The sequence below is a fragment of the Stenella coeruleoalba genome, assembly GCF_951394435.1.
Source record: "Stenella coeruleoalba genome assembly, chromosome: 19".
Taxonomy (NCBI): domain Eukaryota; kingdom Metazoa; phylum Chordata; class Mammalia; order Artiodactyla; family Delphinidae; genus Stenella; species Stenella coeruleoalba.
In genome coordinates, this window is record NC_137165.1 from 24,919,382 (window position 1) to 24,943,399 (window position 24,018).

At 40.9% G+C, this 24,018-nt stretch overlaps 1 protein-coding gene across 1 annotated transcript in view; it reads right to left on the reverse strand.

The window, feature by feature from the left end:
• Window positions 1-15,563, reverse strand: part of CA10 (carbonic anhydrase 10) — a gene marked incomplete at its 3' end in the record, with an annotated part of 619,202 nt that extends 603,639 nt beyond the window's left edge. The window contains exons 1-2 of the mRNA XM_079905707.1: window positions 15,293-15,563; window positions 13,732-14,376 (exon numbers count right to left, since the gene is read on the reverse strand). Of these exons, the coding sequence (XP_079761833.1) occupies window positions 13,732-13,792 (61 nt within the window). The 5' untranslated portion in view covers window positions 13,793-14,376; window positions 15,293-15,563. The remainder of the gene's footprint in view (window positions 1-13,731; window positions 14,377-15,292) is intronic.
• Window positions 15,564-24,018: the final 8,455 nt, after the last annotated feature.

Sequence of the window (24,018 nt, forward strand, 5' to 3'; positions counted from 1 at the left end):
AAAGTGACTACATTCCATGAAGGTGCCATGATTCTTGGTTACATGTACTTAGAGCTATTAAGACTCATTAATTCACTGGGATCTAATATCAGGGTAGCTGGTATGGGCCTATCTTTGGTTTCTCTAAATTCAATCAATTTAAGAGAAATAAGAGTAGGGGCTTAGTGGATTAGTCACAACAGGCCATTAATCTCTGCACTCTCAATTGTAATCCAGCCTCTACCAAAGTGATTGGAGAAAAAAATCCCACAAAATACCCAAACACTCAAAAAAGCTCCAAAGCCAGCTCCCTAGAGACCGGCTGATGTAGGTCACAGTTTGCTTGTTTTTACTTAACATCAATACAGCACTTGTCATCTGTCCTATTTCTTGTTTTTCTTTTTGCCTTTTGCTTAAATTCTCAGAACAGCTGTATTTGAAAAGGAACCACGTTGCAATCCCACAAATGGCCTAGCATTTAATTATCATTTTAAAAATCATTCTCTTAAGTGAATGTGAAACATAAATCAAAACTATCTTCTCATGTTGAAAATTTATTGAAAAAACATGCTTAAGGTTACCATGTGTGTAAATTAGTGCTTGAGAAAGCTGGCAAAACTAAATAATGAAAAGAAAAGAGAGCAACCAGATTGTAGTAAAAATGAACAAGTGACAGTTTTAAAACATGTAAATATTATATATTTTCTCATAAATGGACTGGATCATAATACCTCATATCTTTATTGCTCTGGCCAATAAGCCAATATTTACTAACGTATCAAGCAAGAAAAACTACGGGCACATTCCTGAATCAAGATTTTGTTTATGCCATCATTGTGAGGGTTGAGTATTTACTGGGTCACATGAGACCATACACTGTATTAGAGGCCTTGGTAAGTCTAAACCCTAGTTATAAAATTAAAATATGTCATTAACTTTTTTAATATTAAAGAAGACTGTGGGCCAGACTCAGTAAGTTATCTCTGAAGATCATTTTTATGACAAAGACATGATGGTCTTCTTTCTTATAATCTCTAAAGTATTCTCCAAACACCCCAGCTTCCCCTAGTGAATCAGATTCAACCAACCTTAACTGATTATGTGTTATGTGCAGGCATTGTGCTAAACACATTCACATGAACTGGCTCATTTAATTCTCATGTTTTAAATGATATTGCCAAATTCCTTCCTAATATTTCCCAACATGTCTTTTGCTCTTTTAGCTTCAGCTATAACAATACAAAACCCACCATTTATTAAGTACATATGCCAAGCACTACGCTGCATTTTTAAATTTGTCTCCCTTAACTCCAAAAATAGATGTTATTCCTCCAGTTTTCAAAAGAGAACACTAAGGATTAGACATTTTAAGTAACTTCTTAACCTCACACAAAAAGTAACAGCAGAGTTAAGATAAAATTCTAAGACTTTAATATAAAGATGCCGCCGGCAAGGTTTTCAGTAAATGCTTTTATGGAGTAGTCAATGATGGCCCCTGGACTCTTTCTCAGGGTCTTACTAGAGAGCTACAAGGTCAGAATTCCACAAATATGGTTTGGGTTGGTCTTTCATTATGCCTTATCCTTACACTTGCCCATCTCAAGAGTCACTTCCCACTTTTCTGCTCACTCACAACCTCCAAAGTTCTTCCTCTAATTTAATCTTGCTGCTTTGACATTTCAAAAACTGGAAAAGTTTAGCATCAACAGTAAACTTTGATAATTTTCTTAAAAGTTTCATAACACTATAAAATTTCCAAGTTGGAAAGGGACCTAGAAATTAACCAGTCCAATATCCCTGTTTAAAAGGAGAAAACTGGGATTCAGACCAGTAAAACTACATACTTCACAACACAATACAGTGGCAAAACAAGTACTAACCACAACATGTTCTAACTTCCATCCCAGTAATCTTTTCTGCAAACCACCTGAGCCATTCTTCCCTATAATTTATGAAAATATGCTCTAGGAAGAATACTTAAGTAGGCTCAAATTTCTGAACTTAGGAAAGCTATTTGCTTGTCCTTAACCATGGTTTCCTGTCACTGATCTGACTTATTAAGCAAAAATAACATCTTGAATGCCATGGCTATTTGGTTTTTGCTTAATACTTTCTGGGAGTGGACCACTATTGAAAGGATCTGTCAAAAAAGAGACAACAGGCCCAAAATAGAGTCATCTATGCTAAGGCCCATGTCACCAAATCAAGACTTAATACCTAACCTAACTGCAGTTTCAGCCTTTTTCAGGAATATAATCTTAACCAGTCACTCTGGAATTTCCTGGTCAGCACTAATGAGGTAATATGCCAGGTAGATTCCTACTGTCCCCCAAAGGAATGTGGCCTTGTCTGAAACAATCAAGTCTTTGCTAGTAACTTTCCTGTCCCACCCTCTTCTGCCTAAAAAATCTTCCAATTTGTACAGCTCTTTGGAGCTCCTTTCTATCTGCTAGATGGGATGCTGCTCAATGTATGAATTGTTGAATAAACACCAATAGTATCTTTAAAATTTACTCAGTTGAATTTGGGTATTTTTAAACAGATCTTTGAAAGCTTAATAACTGTTCTACATACTTGTTTACTTCCTCCAGGAATTCAAGTATATTCCTGGCGACTTATACACAGGTTATATATTACTTATGGATATAATATGGTAAAAACATAAAGAACTTCACACTGTTTTACCCAGTAATCATAATACTGGGATTATTTTAAAGAAATAGTTCAATAGAAATAAATATCTATAGACATAAAAACATATGCCCAAAATGACAAATCTAGAAATAACATAGATGCTCCAAAATAGGTAAAAAGAGAAATATAAATAATGCTATTTTAGATGAATAAAATATTATGAAACTATTACAAAGAAAATCATAAATGTTAAAGTGGCAAATACTAGCCAATTGTTCACTAGACCATGTTCCCTTTGTTCCTGGGCTAAGGCTAGTCTTGTGACTAGCCTGCAATTCTCAAACTCTTTTGCAATAAGATGTTGCCATGTGATTGACCAGAAGTGAGGTACAGTTTTCCTGTTAGGCCCATAAACACCTCTCCCATGATCGTCCTCCTCACTCTTTTTCCAGCTGTTAATGTTGATGTCCAGAACAATATTGGAAGCCATGTCTTGAAGATAGCAGAGACTATCAGCCTTGAGACTCCCAAGTCACTACACAGACAGGATTCCTTCTCTTTTATCCCTTCCCCCTCACCAAGCCCCTATTCTCTCTCTCTCTCTCTCTCTCTCTCACACACACACACACACACACACACACAAACTGACACCAATTAGACAATTAATGTGAGCAGGAAGTAAGCTTCTACTGTGTTATGTTACTGAGACTGTGGGGTTTACTAGTCACAAAGTCCTGGATTTCCTAAACTAATACAACTAGGAAGCAACATGGGGGAATACTTAAGATATAATGTAAAAATTTTTTTTAAGTACAAAGCTTTAAGGGAAAAAAGTTATAATTGCAAACTTTGGGAAATGAAAATTTAGTCTATGAAGAATCAGTTTGTTTTCCTAAATTTTCTTTGATACTATTCTTCTATTATATTTAGCATTAAAATTAAGTCAATGACTTCTAGTATCATGCATGTTTGTAACACTAAAACACTTGCATATACAGTCCCTTGCTTGTAAGGAGTACTGATCAAAGAGGAGCATTTCAATTGAACACACAATTAAACTAAACAGCAAATGCACAAATAAAACTCTCATTTTTAATGACACATTTTACCTTTAGATATAGAACATTATAAAACTTTACCTGGCTCAGTCAGGCTCTAATTTCAGCAATTCTAAAAGCAAGAGGAACCAAAAAAAAAAAAGGCTGCACCAACTCACACACTATTTTAATTGCATAGGACTCTCATTTAGTCACTACAACACAGAACTTCAAAGACACAAACTAAAAGGCCACGAAGAACGTCTTCATAACAGTGGAAAAACAGGGGTGGAACCTGTTTGTTAGAGATAACAAAAAGTGATGACTTCACTACATTATATTTCATTCTATAAGATGTGAGTGACTTAGAGCTGGTATCATTACTGTGTACTGCAAGACAGCCAGCCAGTGATATATTTCTATTTACACCCAGGCCATACAACAAACATTTATTATACGTAGATGCCTCACTTTCTAACTATCAGTATAATTTCCATACATGTACTGCAAGATTAACAGTAGGAGACTTTTTTCTATAACCTCCTCTTATTTTTTTCTAAAATTAACAAGCAAACAAACAACAAACCACCTAACTGACCATTTCCTCACAGTTATAAAGATCAACTAGGAGATTATAGGCAGAATGTACAGCCAAGAACAGCAAATAAACTATGTTCTTTCAATTTCTAGGCTCTTGGAAATACCCGCCTCCGCTCCCCCATGGTAAAAACTGTTGGGTGCCACAGTTCTGTTTCTAAAGGCTGGGCAAGGTTGGGCGGGGGCGGGGGGGGGGGGGGGAGGTAAAGTTTTCTGACACAAGACTAAAAACACCTTAGAAAACAGTTTCCTGTATTGCTCTGCCTCAAGACTAAAGGGTGGGTAGGCTTTTCCCCTAAAGCACTCTAGTTCATTGCTAACTAAAGAACAGTGAGCTTTCTCAAGTGCTGGCTTCTCCCAAGCTGGAACCCAGTGAGAAAACAACCATATCCTTAGCAATTTCCTTTAATAGGAACAGAGATGGAATGAAAAAAGAACAACAATGCATCCATGGATCCTTAATCGCCCTAATTCAAGTCTCACAGGATGGTATCTCAGAACACAAAGGAGCAGAAATACATTTTAAACAATGGTGAAGTGCCCTGACTAAGGTTGGTTTGTCAAATGCAGATAAGAGTTGAGTCTGAGAAGGAAATACAAAGCTATCCAATAAGTTGTTCCCTGGGAAAGTTTCAGTTCTGACTGCATGCAGTAGAAGCAAAAGGGCAGCTAACAGAGAAGTCTTCTTTATTTTCCCTCCCTCTTAACCTCCATACAAGATCTGAATCTTGTTTCCCAGTCTCCTGTGAAGGAAGAAAAGCCATTCTAAATCAATCCTTATTATTCATTTATATATCAACTCACTCACTTATTATTGAGTATCTACTAAAATGCCAGGTTCTAGTTTGAGCAATGGGAAAAAAATTGTGTATCACTAAATATACATTCTACAAAGGCAAGGCTGTTTAGCTTACTATATTTTAACTTCTGTCTGGCCCAGCGCCTCACTGATAGGAGGCATTTATTAGCATTTGTGAAATTAATGAACCAACCCATTAAATACCTTCAGAGTGGGAGAGAACCCTTCCATAGACATGTACCAATATCTGTCCTTTTCAAGAATCCTATGAGGTATTTATATTATTCCAAAATCATGGAAGAGGAATGGTCCCTACTCAATAAGTGCTGCCATCAAAATTGTTTTCCTTAAAGGTGAAAGGTAACTTGTGTGTATGGCAGGAAGAGGGAGCAGAAGAGGAATATGTTGACTCATATCCTTCAGTAAATATGTTTATTCCAACTGTGGCTTTGCTGCCAAATGTGTTGTGAAAACAGCAGGACTTGGCTCTGGTAAATTCACCTGAAAGTCACAGGCTTCATTTCCTACTGCCAGCCCCTTCGGCCTATGGGCGTTAAGTATGGGACAAAGTTAAAGATTAATTCTCCATTTACTGTGACAAAGGTCCCACCTCTCCTGGATCAGGAGGAAAAGGCATTTGTAGACTGTCTCCTTCACAACCACTGAAGATCTTTCCACTTCCATCCTGATGGCACCTTAATGCAAATGAACTCAAACCCAAACACTGGCTACCCCATTACCAGGCCAATCTTGCTAATAAAAGCAATTATGGCTGTGTTATAAAGGCAATCCCAGACCATTCATTAGCATTCACAGCACCCACCCCACCCTTACATGTTATAAATCCTTTAAAGTTTTGTTTAAGATTACACAAGATGAAAACGGCAGAAAGTTGCAGGAAAGATTCAATTACCAAAGGCAATAAAATGATAGTTGCCATATTTCAAAATCTAGGGTCAACCAATAGCATCTTCGCTCTTTTTCCTAGGGTAGAAATACAAACTAAGTAAGGAGGTAAATTCTGTAGTCTAAATCTGAGTTATCACAAAAGCTTCTGGGAAGCTACATGGAACTAGAGACGATACTGGAAAATAACTAGTGTTCTGGGCCAAATGGAGCATAGCTGGACTAAAGCCAAAAGCTTTAACCCTGACTGGTCTGCTCCTAAAGAAGATAAAGGTATAAACTAGACCTATCCGCCTGAGCCTTAAAATATGCCCTCCTTGCACAGAGAGGCACAAGGGTAATTTTTACTACTATTATATGTAAGCTATTACTGTTATTAGCATCATATTTCTTATATGCTATTCTATCTCGGCCTCATCCTTTACACTCCACCCTCTAGTTGTTGCCATACTTACCTCTTCACCTTCCCCTGAATTCATTATGTCCTATCTGATTGCCCTGTCTTTACAAATGTTGTTTCCTATGATCATCCCTCCCCTATCACACTCCTGGTCAATCAGCAGAAATCTTCCAAGCCAACTCTTTAGCTTTCTTTAAGACTCACCCCAAACAGCCTCTGACACTATTTACTCTCCTTCTTCTAGCACTTCCACCTCCAGAATGAGTCAGGTGCCCCTTCTCTGTCCTAGTCACATACTGCTGTATCTCTTTTCACTACAGTACTTATCACAGTCTGCTATAACTACTAATATTTTTAAAATCAGTGTCCTGCTAGAAGGTTATGAATTCTTGGAGGGAAAGGTCAGTTGTCTTACTCATTCCTGTTGGATCCCCAGTACCTTAAATATAGAGCACCCTCAATAAATTTTGAATGATTAAGTAAACAAAGGAAGCCATTTCATTTTAGGTCTCTATACATACTTTATATTAACTGGACAATTGAAAGGGTGAAATGGGTATACAATTTAGTGGACCAAGAGTATACTCACTTGCCTTAGCTTGCAAACCCCTTTAAATTGGCCCCGTTATTCTTCTAGCCTATATCCAGTCACTTAATCTAACCCATCTATTTTATATGCTCATTTCACCATACTTCTGATACTTTTGTGGGTTTTTTTTATCACTTCTTGTATAAGAACATACTATTCTTGCCTCATGGTATGTCTTTCTTTTTTCCTCTTCTTTAGAAATCTCATGTATCCTTCCAACCCTAGTTCAACTGTTTTCTCCTCCATAAACCCTACCCCTTCCCCAATTGCATCTTCCAACTTCTAACAACAGAATTAACTCTCTTTCTTTATAATTAAACAAATTTAAAATATAAAATAATTAAATATATAAATAATTTAAAATAATAATTAAAAATATGAAAAGCAGGGCTTCCCTGGTGGCGCAGTGGTTGAGAGTCCGCCTGCCGATGCAGGGGACATGGGTTCGTGCCCTGGTCTGGGAAGATCCCACATGCCGCGGAGCGGCTGGGTCCGTTAGCCATGACAGCTGAGCCTGCGCATCCGGAGCCTGTGCTCCGCAACAGGAGAGGCCACAACAGCGAGAGGCCCGCGTACCGAAAAAAAAAAATATATATATATAATATATATATATTATATATATATAATATATATATATATAAAGCACTCTGAACACAACTCTATCACATAACATGCATACCATGTTATAAATACTAAAGACCAAGTGTTGTTTGTTAATTTTTGTAATTCCTATGCTTGGCACGCAGTTAACTGGCAATACTGTTTTGTTGAACCCAAAGAAATGACTGAAAAATTAATTGTAATTTACAAAAACCGGTCCAAAGTGTCAAAATAAGTATTGTTATTGATGATAATAATTTTATGGGAACAGCTCCAATTCACTGAGAGACTACCACACGTCAAGCACTTTGACAGGATCTTATGTACATTTTCTCCAATCCTCATTTTACAGATTTTACAGAGACTCAGAGAATGTAAAGAACTTACCTAAGATCACACAGAGGGTGAATGCTAAAGGTAGTATTCACATTTAGACCTAGTTTGGTTCCAAAGCCCACGCTTACTCTTATATCATACGTGTAATTTGGTCAGTGATTACTGTATTCCAGATACGATGCTAGGCATTTACAAATAGTGTTTTGCTCCTTACAATTATCCTGTAGGATCAACAATCTTGGGAAATAAGTACCATCTCCATTTTACAGTTGAGAAAGCTGAAGTTTCCCCAAAACTCAACTACAATCTCAAACAGATTTGAGAGATTTGAGAGCAGTAGTTGGAGACACGCAACACAAATTTAAAATCTAAAGAAATGTTAGAATTTCAAACAAATTTTAACCAAGCTCAATCCATTGAATCCATGTAAAGATCCATAATAAGAAAAAATAAAAATCACCAAGAAATTAAATATATTAGGACACTCCATATTCTCTCAATTCAACAGCTCTCTAAGTGGGCTCCTCCCAACTTTCCAGTATCTCCTAAAGTGAATCTTTTTTTCCAATTGCGACAGTCTTCACTGTACATCTTACTCATTCCTTTCCCTCTCCTTCTGATGATGTAGTCCCCTCCAACTCTTCTATCCAAACCTCTAACATCTATCTAATATCCTCCTTTTCCTTCATGTCTGGACTTCTCTCTTACATAGCATTTATGTACTTTATCAAACAATTTGGCATTATTCGTACTGTTTTATATCATGATACATTTTGTGCATTACAACTTTGCTTTCACAACTATATCTACACCATTAAGTATTATTTGTAGTATTTAATATCACTCTACATTATGTGTATGTATCTCAACTTTTATTTTAAAGCTATATCTTATGCATGGATCATTCCATAATATAGTAAAGACACAGATAACTTTACATTTGTATAACACAAAGAACATTCAGGATCACTCTCCGATGTTTCCCTCAACAATTCTTTGAAATAGGCAAAGAAGATATAACTTTTCATTTCACAGATGAGGAAACTGAGAGTCTAAGAGGCTAAGAGAATTACCCAAAATCACATAGGTAATTAAGGCAGAGTTTGATTGCAGGGTGGGTCTTCAAACTCCCACATTCTTTACACAATGGCCTACTACTGTACACATTTATGGTACCTGCATGTGTTCCTGGCCTAAACCTCAGGCCCAAATATGTAATGCTTAATTAAGGTGAAAAGGTGGGATGTTAAGTATGACGGCCTAGGGTGGCAATCAAACCCCCCCTCCCCACCCAAGAAAATGTTTCTCAACATTGACAATTCTTCCCCCCCTCCCCCCATAGTGTATTTACTCAGGAAGCCTCTCGTCTCACTGCCAGGAGAGTCCCATCTATGATATCTGTTATCTATGGTATCTGTCAATGAAGAGTCTATGTGACATCACATGGGAAACTGGGTTTAAACAAACCGTATTGCCAATAAGATCATCAGATTCTTTACTGGGGTGGAGCTCTTTTTTATATTTAATGGACCTTTCTATTTCAAATCATATTGACAGCATATGCAGTTTGCCATTTTGGAAGCACCTGAAAGTTGAGTCTATACTGAGTAATAATTTACAAGAAGAAAGAAGAAAATTGTTGCTCCCCTGGGAATAAGCACTACTTTGTTCCCAGTGATTTATTTAACTTTCCAAGCCTCACCTCCATAATGGGCTCACAGGGATAAAGTGGGTTACACTCATGACTATGCCCCAAAGCCTAACGTTACCAGTCTCATTTATAAGAGAAAGAAAATTAAGAAACATTTCAAAGTTGTTAAGCCAAGACTTCACTGAAAGTAGGATTTGTACTCAATGTTATAAAATGCACTAGTTAATGATATTTTTTTTGCTTTTAAACAAGTTGTAAGGGAGGAAGGTAAAGGTTCTATCCTATTCCTCACAAACCCTGCAATATCAGGTTTGTAGGAAAAAATATACTATTGCAAGCTTACTCTGCCTGAGACACTGTGCTAAGTGAAAATCATTGACCATATTATCTAATTTAATCTATATAACAAATGTGAGGTATGTACTATTACCCCATTTCTAAATGTAAACCATTAATGTGAAACCATTTTAATTTTCAGATTGGGAGAGAATATATGAAACATTCATTTCTTACAGGTATTGCTGATCATAAGGCACTGGGGGCAAATGAGTAACAGTGTTAACTGTTTGAATCACAGTCATGTACAACTCAAATACCATCTTAATTCTAGCTCTAGGCTACAATCACCCTAGACTTCCACTTCTAAGCTCTCTAAGATTTACATCCATTTAACACAATTTACTTTTTCAATTGGAAACATCAAAATAAAAGAATACTTAATAAAAACATTTAAAAGAAATCTTGTAACAAAGCATAAATGATACACTGAATTTTGACTCAGAACTGGGTGTGAATCCTCCAAGCTGAACCTCTGTGGCCTTTGGTTGGCTTATTTATAAAATCACCCTACAAATTCTGAGACTAGATGAGTTAAAATGTGTGCAATATTGTGCAATACATGTGAAAGTACCACATAATTCTAATTACTATTGCTGTTATTATTATGAATAAACAAGGAAGTAAAGGGAAATAAAGTATAGGGAAGTAGGATGTGCAATGTAAATTAAATCAGACAGCTCTCTTTGGACCAAGAAATTCTCTCCTGGTGCTGCTAAGTATTCATTCTCGCTGACATGTGCTGCTTTTGTAAGAAGGGAATGTGCTCTTGCTAGCACAGGGAAATATCATCCTGGTTTTCTCTCTCTCTCTCTCTCTCTCTCTCCCTCCCTCCCTCCCTCCCTCTCTTTCCCTCCCTCCCTGCCTGTCATCTCCACAGATCTTGGCTGCCTTACATTTTCAGTAAAATTAAATATGAGTCGAACGTAGAGCCCCAAGAGCTCCCAGATCATGGCATTCCCTCTTCAGACTAGCTGTGCTGTCCTTAAGTAGTCAAATTCTCTCAAATGGAAGGCACACATGCTACTTCCCCAGCAGCTAGCCAAGCCTGGCTAAGCTAGCTAGCAGACCGCAGTCCCATTTCCTCAGCTTCATCACAATCAAATGATTAATGCAGAGCCATCAAACATACAAGCCCAGGTGTCTGTATTTTAAGCAATATAGCCACATAGACCCAGGGAGAAAACTCCTTTGGGTGTACTTTTAATTTGGGGGGTGGGGTAGGATGAAGGTAGGAACCTTTGGTTAACAAAACACTGTTACAAAGTTCCAGAGTGTTCCTGAAAGCCAACTGATATTCAGTCAATATACCTTCTACAGGCCAAGTTTAATTCCAAAATTTTCCTTCTGCAGAATGTTTACACTGCAGACTTTTGCTGCCCTTTTCTAGTCTGGTATTCCTCAGTAATGAAATCAACCCTACAAATGCATCAATTATAGATGCCTGGTAACTCACTAACAATTAGTACCCATTTACTAGGCAGGGCAATTGATCCCAAGATGGTAGAGAGGTGCTTTTCTTTTTAAGATTTAGCAGCTTCTATGAATACAGGCTTACATTCCTTTTGGTAAAGCTCATTCATGATTAAATTAAAACTGCAAATCATGCAAACAGAAATGATAGGCCCACTAACCACTCCCTGAGCCACAATTATTTAACCTTAGTGTATTGCATACCTATACCTCTTAAGGCTGCCAGATGGGAAAACAAAGTCCCCCAAACTGTGACAAATGTGAGTCATAACTATATTACTAATCAGAATTGTGACATACATGGACATCACTGAATGAGCAGTTCTTCTTATAGAGGGAGGAAGCCACCCTGGCTTTGGAGAAAGAATGGCCTTTTAAAGTTAAGTTTATGAATGTGTAAATATACAGTCCATAATGTTGCATCTCTGCCTAAATGTCTTCATAAAGTGTAAATTAATGCTGATCCTAACTAGGCATTTGGAATGCTAACCTAGTTTTCCATATTTAGCTAATAGCTAGCAATTTTCCTTATACTTTTATCTTCTCATTACATAGCAATGATGATTATTTAGTAAATACATGTGAAAGGCCACATAGCAACTCTCCTGGGTTGGAAATAATCCTCTCCTAATGCTTCTATTTATACAATTTAGTTGCTGATACACCAAATCAAGTATAGCTGTGAAGAGTATCCCACTAATGCCTTTTTTGGAGGCTAAGAACAGGCCCATTCTCAGGCTGTGCTGGCCTGACCAAATGAAGAGTGGGGTTGGGGACAAAGGATGGGGAGGTCCAGAGCTTTAGTTAATGCTCACCTTTTGTAAATTTTAAAGGGACTCAGCTGGTTTGTTTGATTTGAAAGTATTTATGATGCTGGAAAGAGGTAGGAAAAGACTATTTTATAACCAGTGAAATAACATGGAGAAAAGAAAGAGAGTTTGAAAGAGGCACGTAGAAGAGAAAGATGTAAAATGTGGCCTTGTGAGATACCACAGTCTATCCCTGGACATATAACTGATATAAACCTTTACAAGTCATCTGGGAATTCTTCCTCCTAGATGTAGGATGGGTAAAGAGTAGAGGATTTGGAGTGACCCCAGGGCACTTTTTATTGTCTTCTAGGTACACAACATATCTCTAAAGTATTATAGAGGCAAATTTATTACTAGGGTGGCCAAGCCCCAAACAGTTTGGGCCAAGTCCCAAACAGCCCCAAACAGATAAGGGCAGACAAGTGTTTTTAATATCCAGAATCTGGTCTGGCTTAAAGGGTGGGGATTAGTGGAGCTGAAGGGAGATGCAGGAAATGTGTCCCTCCACCCCAATGCTGCTCAAATATGCCTGCTCACAGGGGCAAGATTCCTGATCTCCTCTTCTGCTGACTTCATGGGAAGTTGGCTGAGTCCCCAATTCTGCAGAGGGAATGCAGGCAGAGGGGAGTACTGCAAATGGGCCTTAACCTGGTTGCTTAAATGACAAGTGTGGAGGGAAATAGTGTAGACACTGTCAATGGGAGGAGGCACTGAACTGAACTGGGGAATACTGCTTATCCTGGGACATTTTCTTACATCTCCACTCCACACTCCCAACTCCCTGCACCAACAAGAACATTGCTTGGAAATCAAAATCCTTCCCAACACACACACACTCAGAGGCAGGCACAAGCTCTACTTCATTCATCTCAATGCCCTTGCTTCCCACTAGCTCCTAAAACCACAGACTGGCACAAGTAGCCTGAGGTCAGTAAGTCTGAGCCAGTTGCCACCGGGAATTAGGAAAGCTCATCATCTAAAGTGCTATCTATTATATTATGTTGTCTTGGATAGGCTTTGCTTTTATTTGGGGTGGTCCTAATGTGTTTGGGGAAGGCATGGAGTACCTCTCCATCCCTCTGATCTCTGCTGGTACTCTCCAGTCCCCGCATCATCCTGCAGTCTCCTGAAAGTGCCTAGATATCAGGGCAGGGCTCTGCGTCCATTTTTTCAACCAGGAACCACCAGAGTTTGGGAACTTTGAAAGCCAGGGATGGTGGTGGGGTTTGCCAAGGCTCAGATTTCCTCACCAGAGTTCTCAATCAGGAAAGCAGTTGAAAATCAACACCCATCTGCCTCTTCTTTCTCATCCCTCCACCCCTACTATGTTCCAGGACTCCATGCAGATGCTACCTCCAACACACACACACACGCACGCACGCACACACACACACACCCTTGGGTTTAGAAGGTGTTCAATTTTGAAGGCAGCAAATCCGCAGAACTGAAAGGGTCTCTGCCACCACCCATCTCCCGTCCCACCCCGCAAGGCTACTTGATTGCCTACATACAATAAAATCTCATACATTCCAAAGACCACAACATAATCCGAACCCGCCTGTGACTCCAGCGCGTCCCATACCTGATATGCAGACGATGAAATTGGCTTGAAGAAGAAAAAGCACCTCCCAGACTATTTCCATCCTCTGATTCTCATTCCAAGTGCATCACTCGACGGGAAAACAGGGGGGAAGGGGGGAATCCCCACAGGGCGCGCGCGCGCGCACACACACACACACACATGCACACACGCACACACTTCCTAGCGAGCGCACACTCGCACTCCCACCCGACTGCCAGCCAGGGACCCCCAAGATCAATATCGCAGTTTGAATTGTTCCAGCAAATCTCCCCTCGGGCTTGACGGATGTGTGCCCCAGATGTGCTGACACATGTCCGATGCCTCGCTGCCCGGGAAGTCTCCCTGCTCGCCGGTCTCTACTCCTTGCACAAGCGGCGGAAACAGCACTAGCAGCGGCGGCGGCAGCCACCTGAAGCCACCAGCGCGGGGCTCTTCCTGCAAAAACGAGACCCCGATCCTCCTGGAGCCCCAAGAAGTCATAGACGATAGCCCCCCGCCGGGCCTTGCCGCGCAGTTCCGGGCCCCTGGCAGCTCGCAGCTTGCTGGCTAAGCCCAGGCAGTTCGCGACGAGTTGCCCTCGAAGTCCGCCCGCCTCACCAGGGCATGGTCAGAAGGTGGCTGCTCCGCTCCGGGGCCGTTCTCCTCCTGCTTCCGGGGGCCGGGGGGAGGAGCAGACACAGCATACAGAGAGACAGAAAGAGAGGCAGGGATTATTGCCCGCAACTGCTGGCCGCCAGCTGCCTCCGCCGACCCTCCCGGCTGCCCAAGTCCGCACGCAGCCTGCCGCCTCGGAGCCCGGCTCGGGAGACACGTCCAGGGCTCGGAACGGGAACCGTGGGGAGCCAGGTACTCGGAAGCATCGGGAGCCTACGGGCTCCCCGCGTCGCGTGCGCGCTTTCTGTTCCTCTGCTATTTTCCTGGGCTCCCCGAAACCTCCAGTTGCCTCGCTTCCATCGTCCGCGACTAGCGCTGCCGCCGCCGCCGCCGCCGCGATTTTCCGCAATACAACTGCAGGGGTCGTTATTTCCTCGCCTACGGATCCGGACGCCTCCCGATTCTGAGGGGAGGTGGAGGGCAGGTGGGGGAGGGGTGGAGGAGGAGGGAGCGGGGCTCGGCCAGGTGAGCGTCCTTGCTGCCGCCGGGAGTCCAAATGTCAACCCGGCCGCCAGGTGCCCGGGGGGGAGGCAGGGTGGGGAGGTGAGGCTTAACGCGGCCAAAAGGAGAAGGAAAGAGCTGGGCGTCGGAGCTTCGGGCCCCCGCGGTAGCCGCCTCGGCCCCAGCGCCGGGCTCCAGCTCCTCACTCCGCCCCGCCCGGGCTTCTTTTGTCACCACCTAGGATTTGCGGAGTTTTTCTTCTCCTTAAAAAGAACTTTGCGCCAGCCGGTTAGGCGCGGGAGACCCGGGCTGACTCATCTTGGGAGTGCTGTGCTGCGCTCTCCCTCTGCTGTGGAATATTGGGGGATTTTTTTCTTTGCATAATTAATTACCTTCTCTTTCTCTCGTCCCTCTCCTGCCCCCTCCTCCTTCCCCCTTTCCGCTCCGGTTTCAGAACACTACTTACCCCAGAGTTCTTTTTGCAGGTTCCTAGACCAGGTCCTGCAATGCCCTCACCTCCTGAAACTGGGGAAAAACCGTCTTTCCAAGTCCAGCTGCGGGCAGTGGCCACTGCCAACTACGCCTCTGCTTAGCTCCGGGAAGATCCAGGACTATTGGAAACCCGGGCTTTAGGGAAACGGGCTTCCCTTCTTTTCTTTCATTTATTCTGTTTTTCTTTCGGGAAGCTCAAGTGCTTTGGAGGCTTTTGCTGGGCTCCAGAACACTCTGCCAACAACATTCAGCAGCTTCCACAGATTTTCCCTTAGTGAAAGCGCGCGCGCGCTAGCGCGCGCGCACACACACGCCCGGAGCTCGCCTCCTCAAGGCCCCAGGGGAAAGTGGGGGCGGCAGGAGGCCGAGGCCGACGCCGGAGCCTCTCGCTGTTCCGCATGAGGGGTCACCGCAAGCTGGAAAGGACTTGCTTCCGGTCAACACCTTGTAAAGTAGGTGCAAGGGAATCGGAAGGAGACCCTGCGCTGAGGACTGTTCGCCTGAGAAGGCTGGCAGCGAGAGAAGAAAAGAAAAAATCGCAGATTTGTATTGTCTCTATGGCTGCAGTATTGGCCTTAGAAAGCCCAGACTTACCTCGTTGGGAGTGCTAAAGAAGAGGCGGGCAGGGTGGGGGAAATCCCTGAAAAGATCTCGGATTTCTCGGCGCGGTTGTTAGGATTGCAAACTATGACGTTTGGAGATTTCGCACAAGCGCGGATGAACACACAACAGACGCAAACACACATAACCCGCAGTGATTTTTTTTGCACTTTACCTTTTGGTGTTTAGAAAACATTTCGGTGTGAGGCTCGGTCTAATAACCGCATAAAGGGTGGATAAATGGAGAAGGAGAAGGGAAATGGGTACCGTTCATCTGTACAGCAAAGTTAGTGAGTCTTCCAGGCGGTGTGGCATCTGAGAGTGCGGGGTTGGAGCCAAAGAATTGCAGCGTTCCCAGGATTTTTTTTTTTAATAATCTTTATTGGAGTATAATTGGTTCACAGTACTGTGTTAGTTTCTGTCCGACTGCTCAGGAAGGAGTCTGGCGGGTCTTTGCAGAGTGGCTGTTGGGTGGGGGGTTGGGAGTGGAGGGCATGAGCTTCCTGGGCTGGGCAGACTTTGGGAGCCACAGCTGCGTAGTTCTGGTGCCTTCAGGGATTGGAAAAAAGAACCACAGGCAGACTTGCTTACTTTTTAAGACGGAGGTGTGACTGAGCGATCTGTTCTCTGAGATGAAGGCCAAGGAATCCAGGTGGTCAGCACATTAAAAATCGAGGCCTAGATGAAGGAAGTCCAGGTTTCTTATGCAGAGAGCTTCGAGGCTTAGCAAGAAAGACTCTGAGACCTCAAAATATTACAAGAATCTGAGATAGTGAGAATTAGCCATTTGGGGAAACATACTGGGGGAGAGGGTGTCTCCGCGTCTTGAAAGTCCACCGTCCAAAAGGGGTTTTTGAAGGGAGAGAAAAGAAAAAAGTTTGCTAAAGATGAACAGATTCCGACCTAGGGAGCTTTTGAAACCATGGACAGTGACCTACCTTCTGCACTTGGGAGTGGAATTTGCTTGCCAGCAGGAGAGCTGTCTTCGGAAGCAGAAGCACAGTGCCTGGATTTTTATACCAGAACTCATTTATTTACTAATGAATTATGCAAATATTAACTGAGTGCCAGATATGTGTCAAGCACTGTGGCAAGACGCTGGAGTTTTATCACTAAAAATCCATAATCCTTGTTTTCAAGAAGCTTATAGACCATATTTCCTCTACATTTTGCCTTAAAAACCAAAGCCAATAAAATAATAATTAATTTTCTTCTTTTCAGCCTGTACACTCAGCTTCAGCCCTCTCAAAGAATATTTAATCTGTTCTCTGCCACTAAGTTTTTTCAATTACAAAACAAACAGGGCTTTCCTGGTGGTGCAGTGGTTAAGAATTCACCTGCCAATGCAGGGGACACAGGTTCAGAGCCCTGGTGCGGGAAGATACCACATGCCGTGGAGCAACTAAGCCTGTGTGCCACAACTACTCAGCCTGAGCTCTAGAGCCCGCAAGCCACAACTACTGAGCCCATGTGCCACAACTACTGAAGCCTGCATGCCTGGAGCCCGTGCTCCACGACAAGAGAAGCCACCACAATGAGAAGCCTGTACACCCCAATGAAGAGTAGTCTCCACTCGCTGCAACTGGAGAAAAGCTTGTTGGGCAGCAACAAAGACCCAACACAGCCAAAAATAAAATAAATTTATTAAAAAAAAAAAAAACAGACAAAAAGAAATGGAAACATCAATTCATAGGACAGTATTTAAGTAAAAATATAACATGCATGTATCAATTGTTTGCTATGTGCCAGGTATTGCCAAAGCCCTTCCATGAATAATCTGATTGAATCATCCATATGAGAGAAATATCATTATTACTTACATTTTACAGATGATAATACAGAGGCCCAGAGAAGTTATCTGTTCACGGTCTCACAGCTACTAACTGGTAGTGTAGAGATCAGAACCAAGCATTCCAAACTCAGAGGCCATGACACACTATTTTCCTTCACACTCTATAAAATGAAATATATCATCTCAGGGAGGTAGAGCAGAGTCTATGACTAGAAATTAATCAAAGGCAGGATGAAATGCAATGGTAGATTATGCAGTTTAGAACTTAATTACTGTGGAATTAGGAGAAAGAAAAGATCACTGGAATTAAGAGTAATCAAAGGCATTTCTTTTCTTTTTTGGGGGGGTGGGCACATCACGTGGTTTGTGGGATCCTAGTTCCTAGTTCCCCGACCAGGGATTGAACCTGGTCTCTGGGCAATGAAAGTGCAGAGTCCCAACCACTGGACTGCCAGGGAATTCCCTCAAAGGCATTTCTAATGAAAGAATGTGAGTGCCTGCTAAGTGCCATTTCTGTTCTTGGCACTTGGGAGACAACCCTGAACTCAACAGTCCCTCAAAATTTAGTTTACATGTTAACATTTTCTAGAAGAAAAAAACTAATATTTTCTTGAGTTATTTCTAGGCTTAACCCATGTTTTCTAAGAAATTTTTCATCTTAGTCCATAAAATAACTCAGGAAAAGCATATATTAAGTTGGAACATTCTGTCCTCACTCTTTACTGAAATGTTTATTTTTTTAGCTCATGAAACTAGCAAAAGAAATTTAAGACAATGAAGGTAGAAAATATTTATTCTTATTAATTTTTTTCATATTTTAATAAGCTTGTGCCCATATCTTGATAACTACAAAGAATCTCTCTCCACTATATCTGTCTTCATCTTTTGTCTCTTTCCTACTCTACATTTCTCTACTACAAATTCAGTGTAAGTATCTTATACATACAATAGAAAGTCTTGGCTGAGCCCAAATGTGAGAGCCAATTCCAGTTTTCCCATAGAAAACAAGGAATTGCAGTTCCACTCCCTAGAAAAGAGCAATATTGAAATCCTTTTGATTCTTTCTCCACCTTCTCTTTTTCTCAACCCCATAGAAAAAGGAGTGATTCATCTGATTGGTAAAATTTTTGAGAATTTCCTATCCATTAGGAGAAAGAGGTTACAAAGGAGCAAAGGAAAGTTTTTAAGAGTAATAGATATTATCTTAATTGTGTTGCTGGCTTATGGATATGTACATATGTCAAAAGTCAAATTGTGCACTTTAAACATGGGAAGTTTATTTTATGTCAGTTATATCTCAAAATTATCTATCAAAATGGATCATTAGCTTTTGCAAATAGAGTCAGAGACTATAATCAGAAATAATCAGAAATATTTAATAAACTGTGGCTGGACTAGCCTTAGAGAAGCTCACTTTAATGCACTGTTGCTGTTCTATGTGAAATGTTACTGTAAAATTACTCAGACTTTGAGAAATATTAAAAATTAGGGGAGTTCTTTAATTTGGAAGTTATTCAAAGAAGTAGCTCTAATGTACCTGTATCTTTATATATTTTATAGGTATTGGACTATTATGTTAAAATATAACTATCCTGTTGGGAACATATGATAAGCTCCCCTAGTATTAGGTGGGGAGATTTTCCTTGAAGTTAGTGAAAATGATCCAGTCAGTCGTTCCTGGAGAGAAGCAAATCTTGGGACAAAAATGAAAACTTGGAAGATGAGCTTTAGAGTGGAGCTGAGCAAGAATACTTACTTTCCACTGAGTTAGGATGAGAGGCAAAGGAGTCTGTGCATTCAGGAGCATGTTTAATGGTGATGGCTGGATTCTGCCGCTGGGATGTGGGCTATGAGATAGGGAAGAAACCTCAGGAACATACCCTGAGGGAAACCAGTAAGACTGGCATGGCATGTGATTCTGTAATCTGAGAGAAATTCTATGTAGTAACCAGTTGAAAATTAATCTCTGAATGTTCTTCCTTTCTGCTGTCTCTTCAGATGACTATTGATAAACACTGTAACATATTGTGGGAAAATTTGTGTGCCAACATTTCGGCTACAACGATAAGGGGAATTGCAGCAGATCCAAAACTAATGTGGAGGTGGTAGCAGAAGCAAACACATGGTGATACACCAAACTGCAGAGTGTGATGGAAGTGACACAAAGGGCATACCATTGGCAGAGCAGAGAGCTATGTGGAAGAAAGAGGCAGGTGAAGACTCTGGTGATGACATGAATTGTGAGCACAGATAGGTTATCCCCGCAGGGACTCTTCACCTAACAGGAGTTAGTAGGTGGGAGGGAGGAACCTCAAAAGGGGATTCAGCATGAAGGCTGAGACCACCAAGCAGTGTCTTAGTTTCCTGTTGCTGCTGTGATAAATTATTATAAATTTATTGGCTTAAAACAACATAAACCTTTTTTTACTGGGGTATAGTTGTTTTACAATGCTTGTTAGCTGCTGTACAATGAAGTGAATCAGCTATACGTATACATATATCCCCTCCCTCTTGGACCTCCCTCCCACTCCCCACATCCGTCTGATCTAGGTCGCCACAGAGCACAGAGCTGAGCTACCTGCACTATACAGCAGGTTTCCACTAGCTATCTGTTTTACACATGGTACTGTATTTATGTCAATCCCAATCTCCCAATTCATCCCACTCCCCTTCCACTCCCCGTGTCCGTACATCCATTCTCTATGTCTGAGTCTCTATTCCTGCCCTGAAAATAGGTTCATGTGTACTGTTTTTCTAGATTTCACATATATGCATTCATATACGATATTTGTTTTTCTCTTTCTGACTTACTTCACTCTGTAATACAGTCTCTAGGTCCATCCACGTCTCTACAAATGACACAATTTTGTTCCTTTTTATGGCTGAGTAATATTCCATTATATATATGTACCACATCTTCTTTATCCATTCATCTGTCAATGGGCATTTAGGTTGCTTCCATGTCCTGGCTATTTAAATAGTGCTGCAATGAACATAGGGGTGCATTGTGTCTTTTTGAATTATGGTTTTCTCAGGGTATATGCCCAGTAGTGGGACTGCTGGATCAGAGGGTAATTCTAGTTTTTTAAGGAACCTCCATAATGTTCTCCATAGTGGCTGTATCAATTTACAGTCCCATCAACAGTGTAGGAGGGTTCCCTTTTCTCCTCACCCTCTCCAGCATTTATTGTTTGTAGATTTTTTGATGATGGACATTCTGACCAGTGTGTGGTAATACCTCATTATAGTTTTGATTTGCATTCCTCTAATAATTAGTGATGTTGGGCATCTCTTCATATGCCTCTTGGCCATCTGTATGTCTTCTTTGGAGAAATGTCTATTTAGATCTTCTGCCTGTTTTTTGATTGGGTTGTTTAAAACAACACAGACTTTTAACCTTTCAGTTCTGGAGGTCAGAATTCTGAAATAAGTCTGAAGTGCTGCGTTGTTTCTGGAGCCTCAAGGGGAGAATTTGTTCCTTGTCTTTTCCAGCTTCTAGAAGTTGTCCTCATTCTTTTGCTCATGGCTCACTTTCGGCAGTAGCTTTACTCCAACCTCTGCTTCCATCATCATATCTCCTTTTACTCCCTGATTCCCTTTTTTCCTTATAAGGATCCTTGTGATTACATTGGGTTCCCTGTATAATCCAGGATAATCTCTCTATCTCAAAATCCTTAAATTAATCACACCTGCAGAATTCCCTTTGCCATGTAAGGTAAGATATTCACAAATTCTAGGGATAATGGTGTGGACATCTTTTTGAAATAGGACATCGTTTTGAAATAGGATTTCTTCTCATCCATACTGAAATTTGTAACCAACATAAGGAATTTTATTTTTTAGAGGAGGTAGTAGATATTTTATTCCTATAAAATGCCATTCCTTATTTGTTATTTAAGTTTTGACAGATCAATAATGACAAGGAAATGATACACACTAACTTTATGGTGTTTTGGTCAATAATTTGGGCATCAGTTTGGAAATTAGTGATACCCATACTACACTTTTCTTCTTTTCATTACAACTAATCACTCTCTCAAGTATCCAGCCTTCTGAACTCAAGATTTTACAAGTGGAACACTTATTTACAATGAATAAATAGCAGGCATTCTGAAAACTATTTCTGAAAAATTGAATAGGTTTATTTGTTTATTTAAATAACTTCAGTCTTTCTTACATTTGTGTCATGGATTTGATGGTACATTTCAAGTGCACATTAATACATTTCAGACTGGATCTAATGCAACTCCCTTAACTTTCAGGTGAGAAGATGGAGGCTTAAGGCTTAAATGATGTGTCCAAGTTCAAATATAGACAGAAGCAGAAGCAGAGTCAGAGTTTGACTCTTGTGTTCCTAATTATTTACTTTTAAACCTGTGTTGGTTCACAAACTGGCTCCAGAGACCAAAGAAAGAGGCTGAGCACTCCAGATTAGGAGGTGGCAATTTTAATCAGCAAGAAAATTTACAAATGAGGCTTGTCTTGGGCGGTTGGCTGCAAAATGAGTAGATCTCCATACCTGCCCACCAGAATCTTAGATGTTTATATAGGGGCTTTAACTGGGTTCAGTCACATATTCAGCCCAGGTGATCTCACAAAACCTTACTCTCTCAAAGCTGCATCCTTTAAAGGGCTCCCATTTTGGGAATGGTGATGGGAATGGTGAGTGAAATATATATTTCAAGGACAAAGAGGAGGCTTGATTGCCAGGGTCCAGCTCTCAGGTCAAATGTTGGTCACATCCTCTCAATTACCTCCTCCAAGGACCTTCCATTGCCATCATTCTTTCTGCTGTTACCAAGTAACACATTGCAGCAGCTGAAATACAGAAAGTAAATATATCATCCAAATTTATGCAACTTTGTGAAAGATGTTTTTCCCAGATTTTCTGCTTTTGGTCCAAAACACTTTCAATTCTACCTCACTGAGTGTGTGTGTGTGTGTGTGTGTGTGTGTGTATGTGTGTGTGTGTGTGCATGTGCACGTGTGCGTGTGTGTGTGTTTGGTTTTGTGGTTTTACATAAAACAGTTTCCAGTGAAGTTTTATACCAACAAGAATCCTCTCCTTTTCTCCTTAAGCCAGCTGCTGTTGCTGCTTCAAGTAGCAATTATAGATCAATATAGAGGATTTTAGTTCCATAATAATTCTCAGGTTAAAGAAAGCCTTTAATTAGTACAACAGTCTGTTACCATCTCAGCTTATATAATTTTGGAGGTAACATTACATGTTAAAATAACTGGCCAAGTTTTTTTTCACATTGCCTCCCTAATGATTACCATTAAAATTATAAGTATTTATCTTTTTTTTTTTTTTTTTTTTGCGGTACACGGGCCTCTCACTGTTGTGGCCTCTCCCGTTGCAGAGCACAGGCTCAGGATGCGCAGGCTCAGCGGCCATGGCTCATGGGCCCAGCCGCTCTGCCACATGTGGCATCTACCTGGACCAGGGCACTAACCCATGTCCCCTGCATCGGCAGGCAGACTCTCAACTGCTGCGCCACCAGGGAAGCCCCAGTATTTACCTTTTTATTTTGCTTTTGAACAACATATTCTGGTTTACTACTCAACATTTTCTACATGCTGGATTATAGGGTCATATATGCCATTTATTTATTAAGGAAACGTACAAATAATTAATGTGGCAGACAGACCTACCCCAAATATTTGGAGGCCCAGGATAAGAGTAAGTTTGATGGATCTTTCCTCTCCAAGCCCATGACCCTCTCTTCCCACTCTTGGCATTGTCTCAATTTGCCAGGGGTCTCATGGTGGGTCTTTCAGGCTTACATGAGATGCCTCAAGCTCAAGTGCCTCAAACCTATGCTTTTTACACATACACGTAAATCCTTGGTCACACTCTTGATCCTAGGTATGCACTTACCAGCTCTAACGTCTACCCTCAAGGAAATAGAGCTGTCCCCTCCCTCCACCCAATAGTATTAAACATCAGATGTTTGTGTGAAATAACATTGCATAAATTAAAAACATTGAAGATGTTCAAGAGTGAGGAAGGTGTTACTGGAAGTCTCTAAAAGGAATCCCACTTCCAAATCAACACAGGGGTCTCCACATCTAGTTTATTTTCTTCTGCAATTGGGATTTTCAGGTTTTTATCCAACTTTAATAAGAATTTTTATCCCTGATACTGCTGTGTGGCTTTAATAAAGCAGGAGATGAGTTGCTGTAGTAGGAAACCTACAAAGTTCTGGATCTACTCTCTGATTTCTGCTAAACAGAGCAACAGAGAAAACTCATTAAAACAAAAAGAATTTCCTGCCAAGCAGAACAGGAGAGGTATAATATAAGTA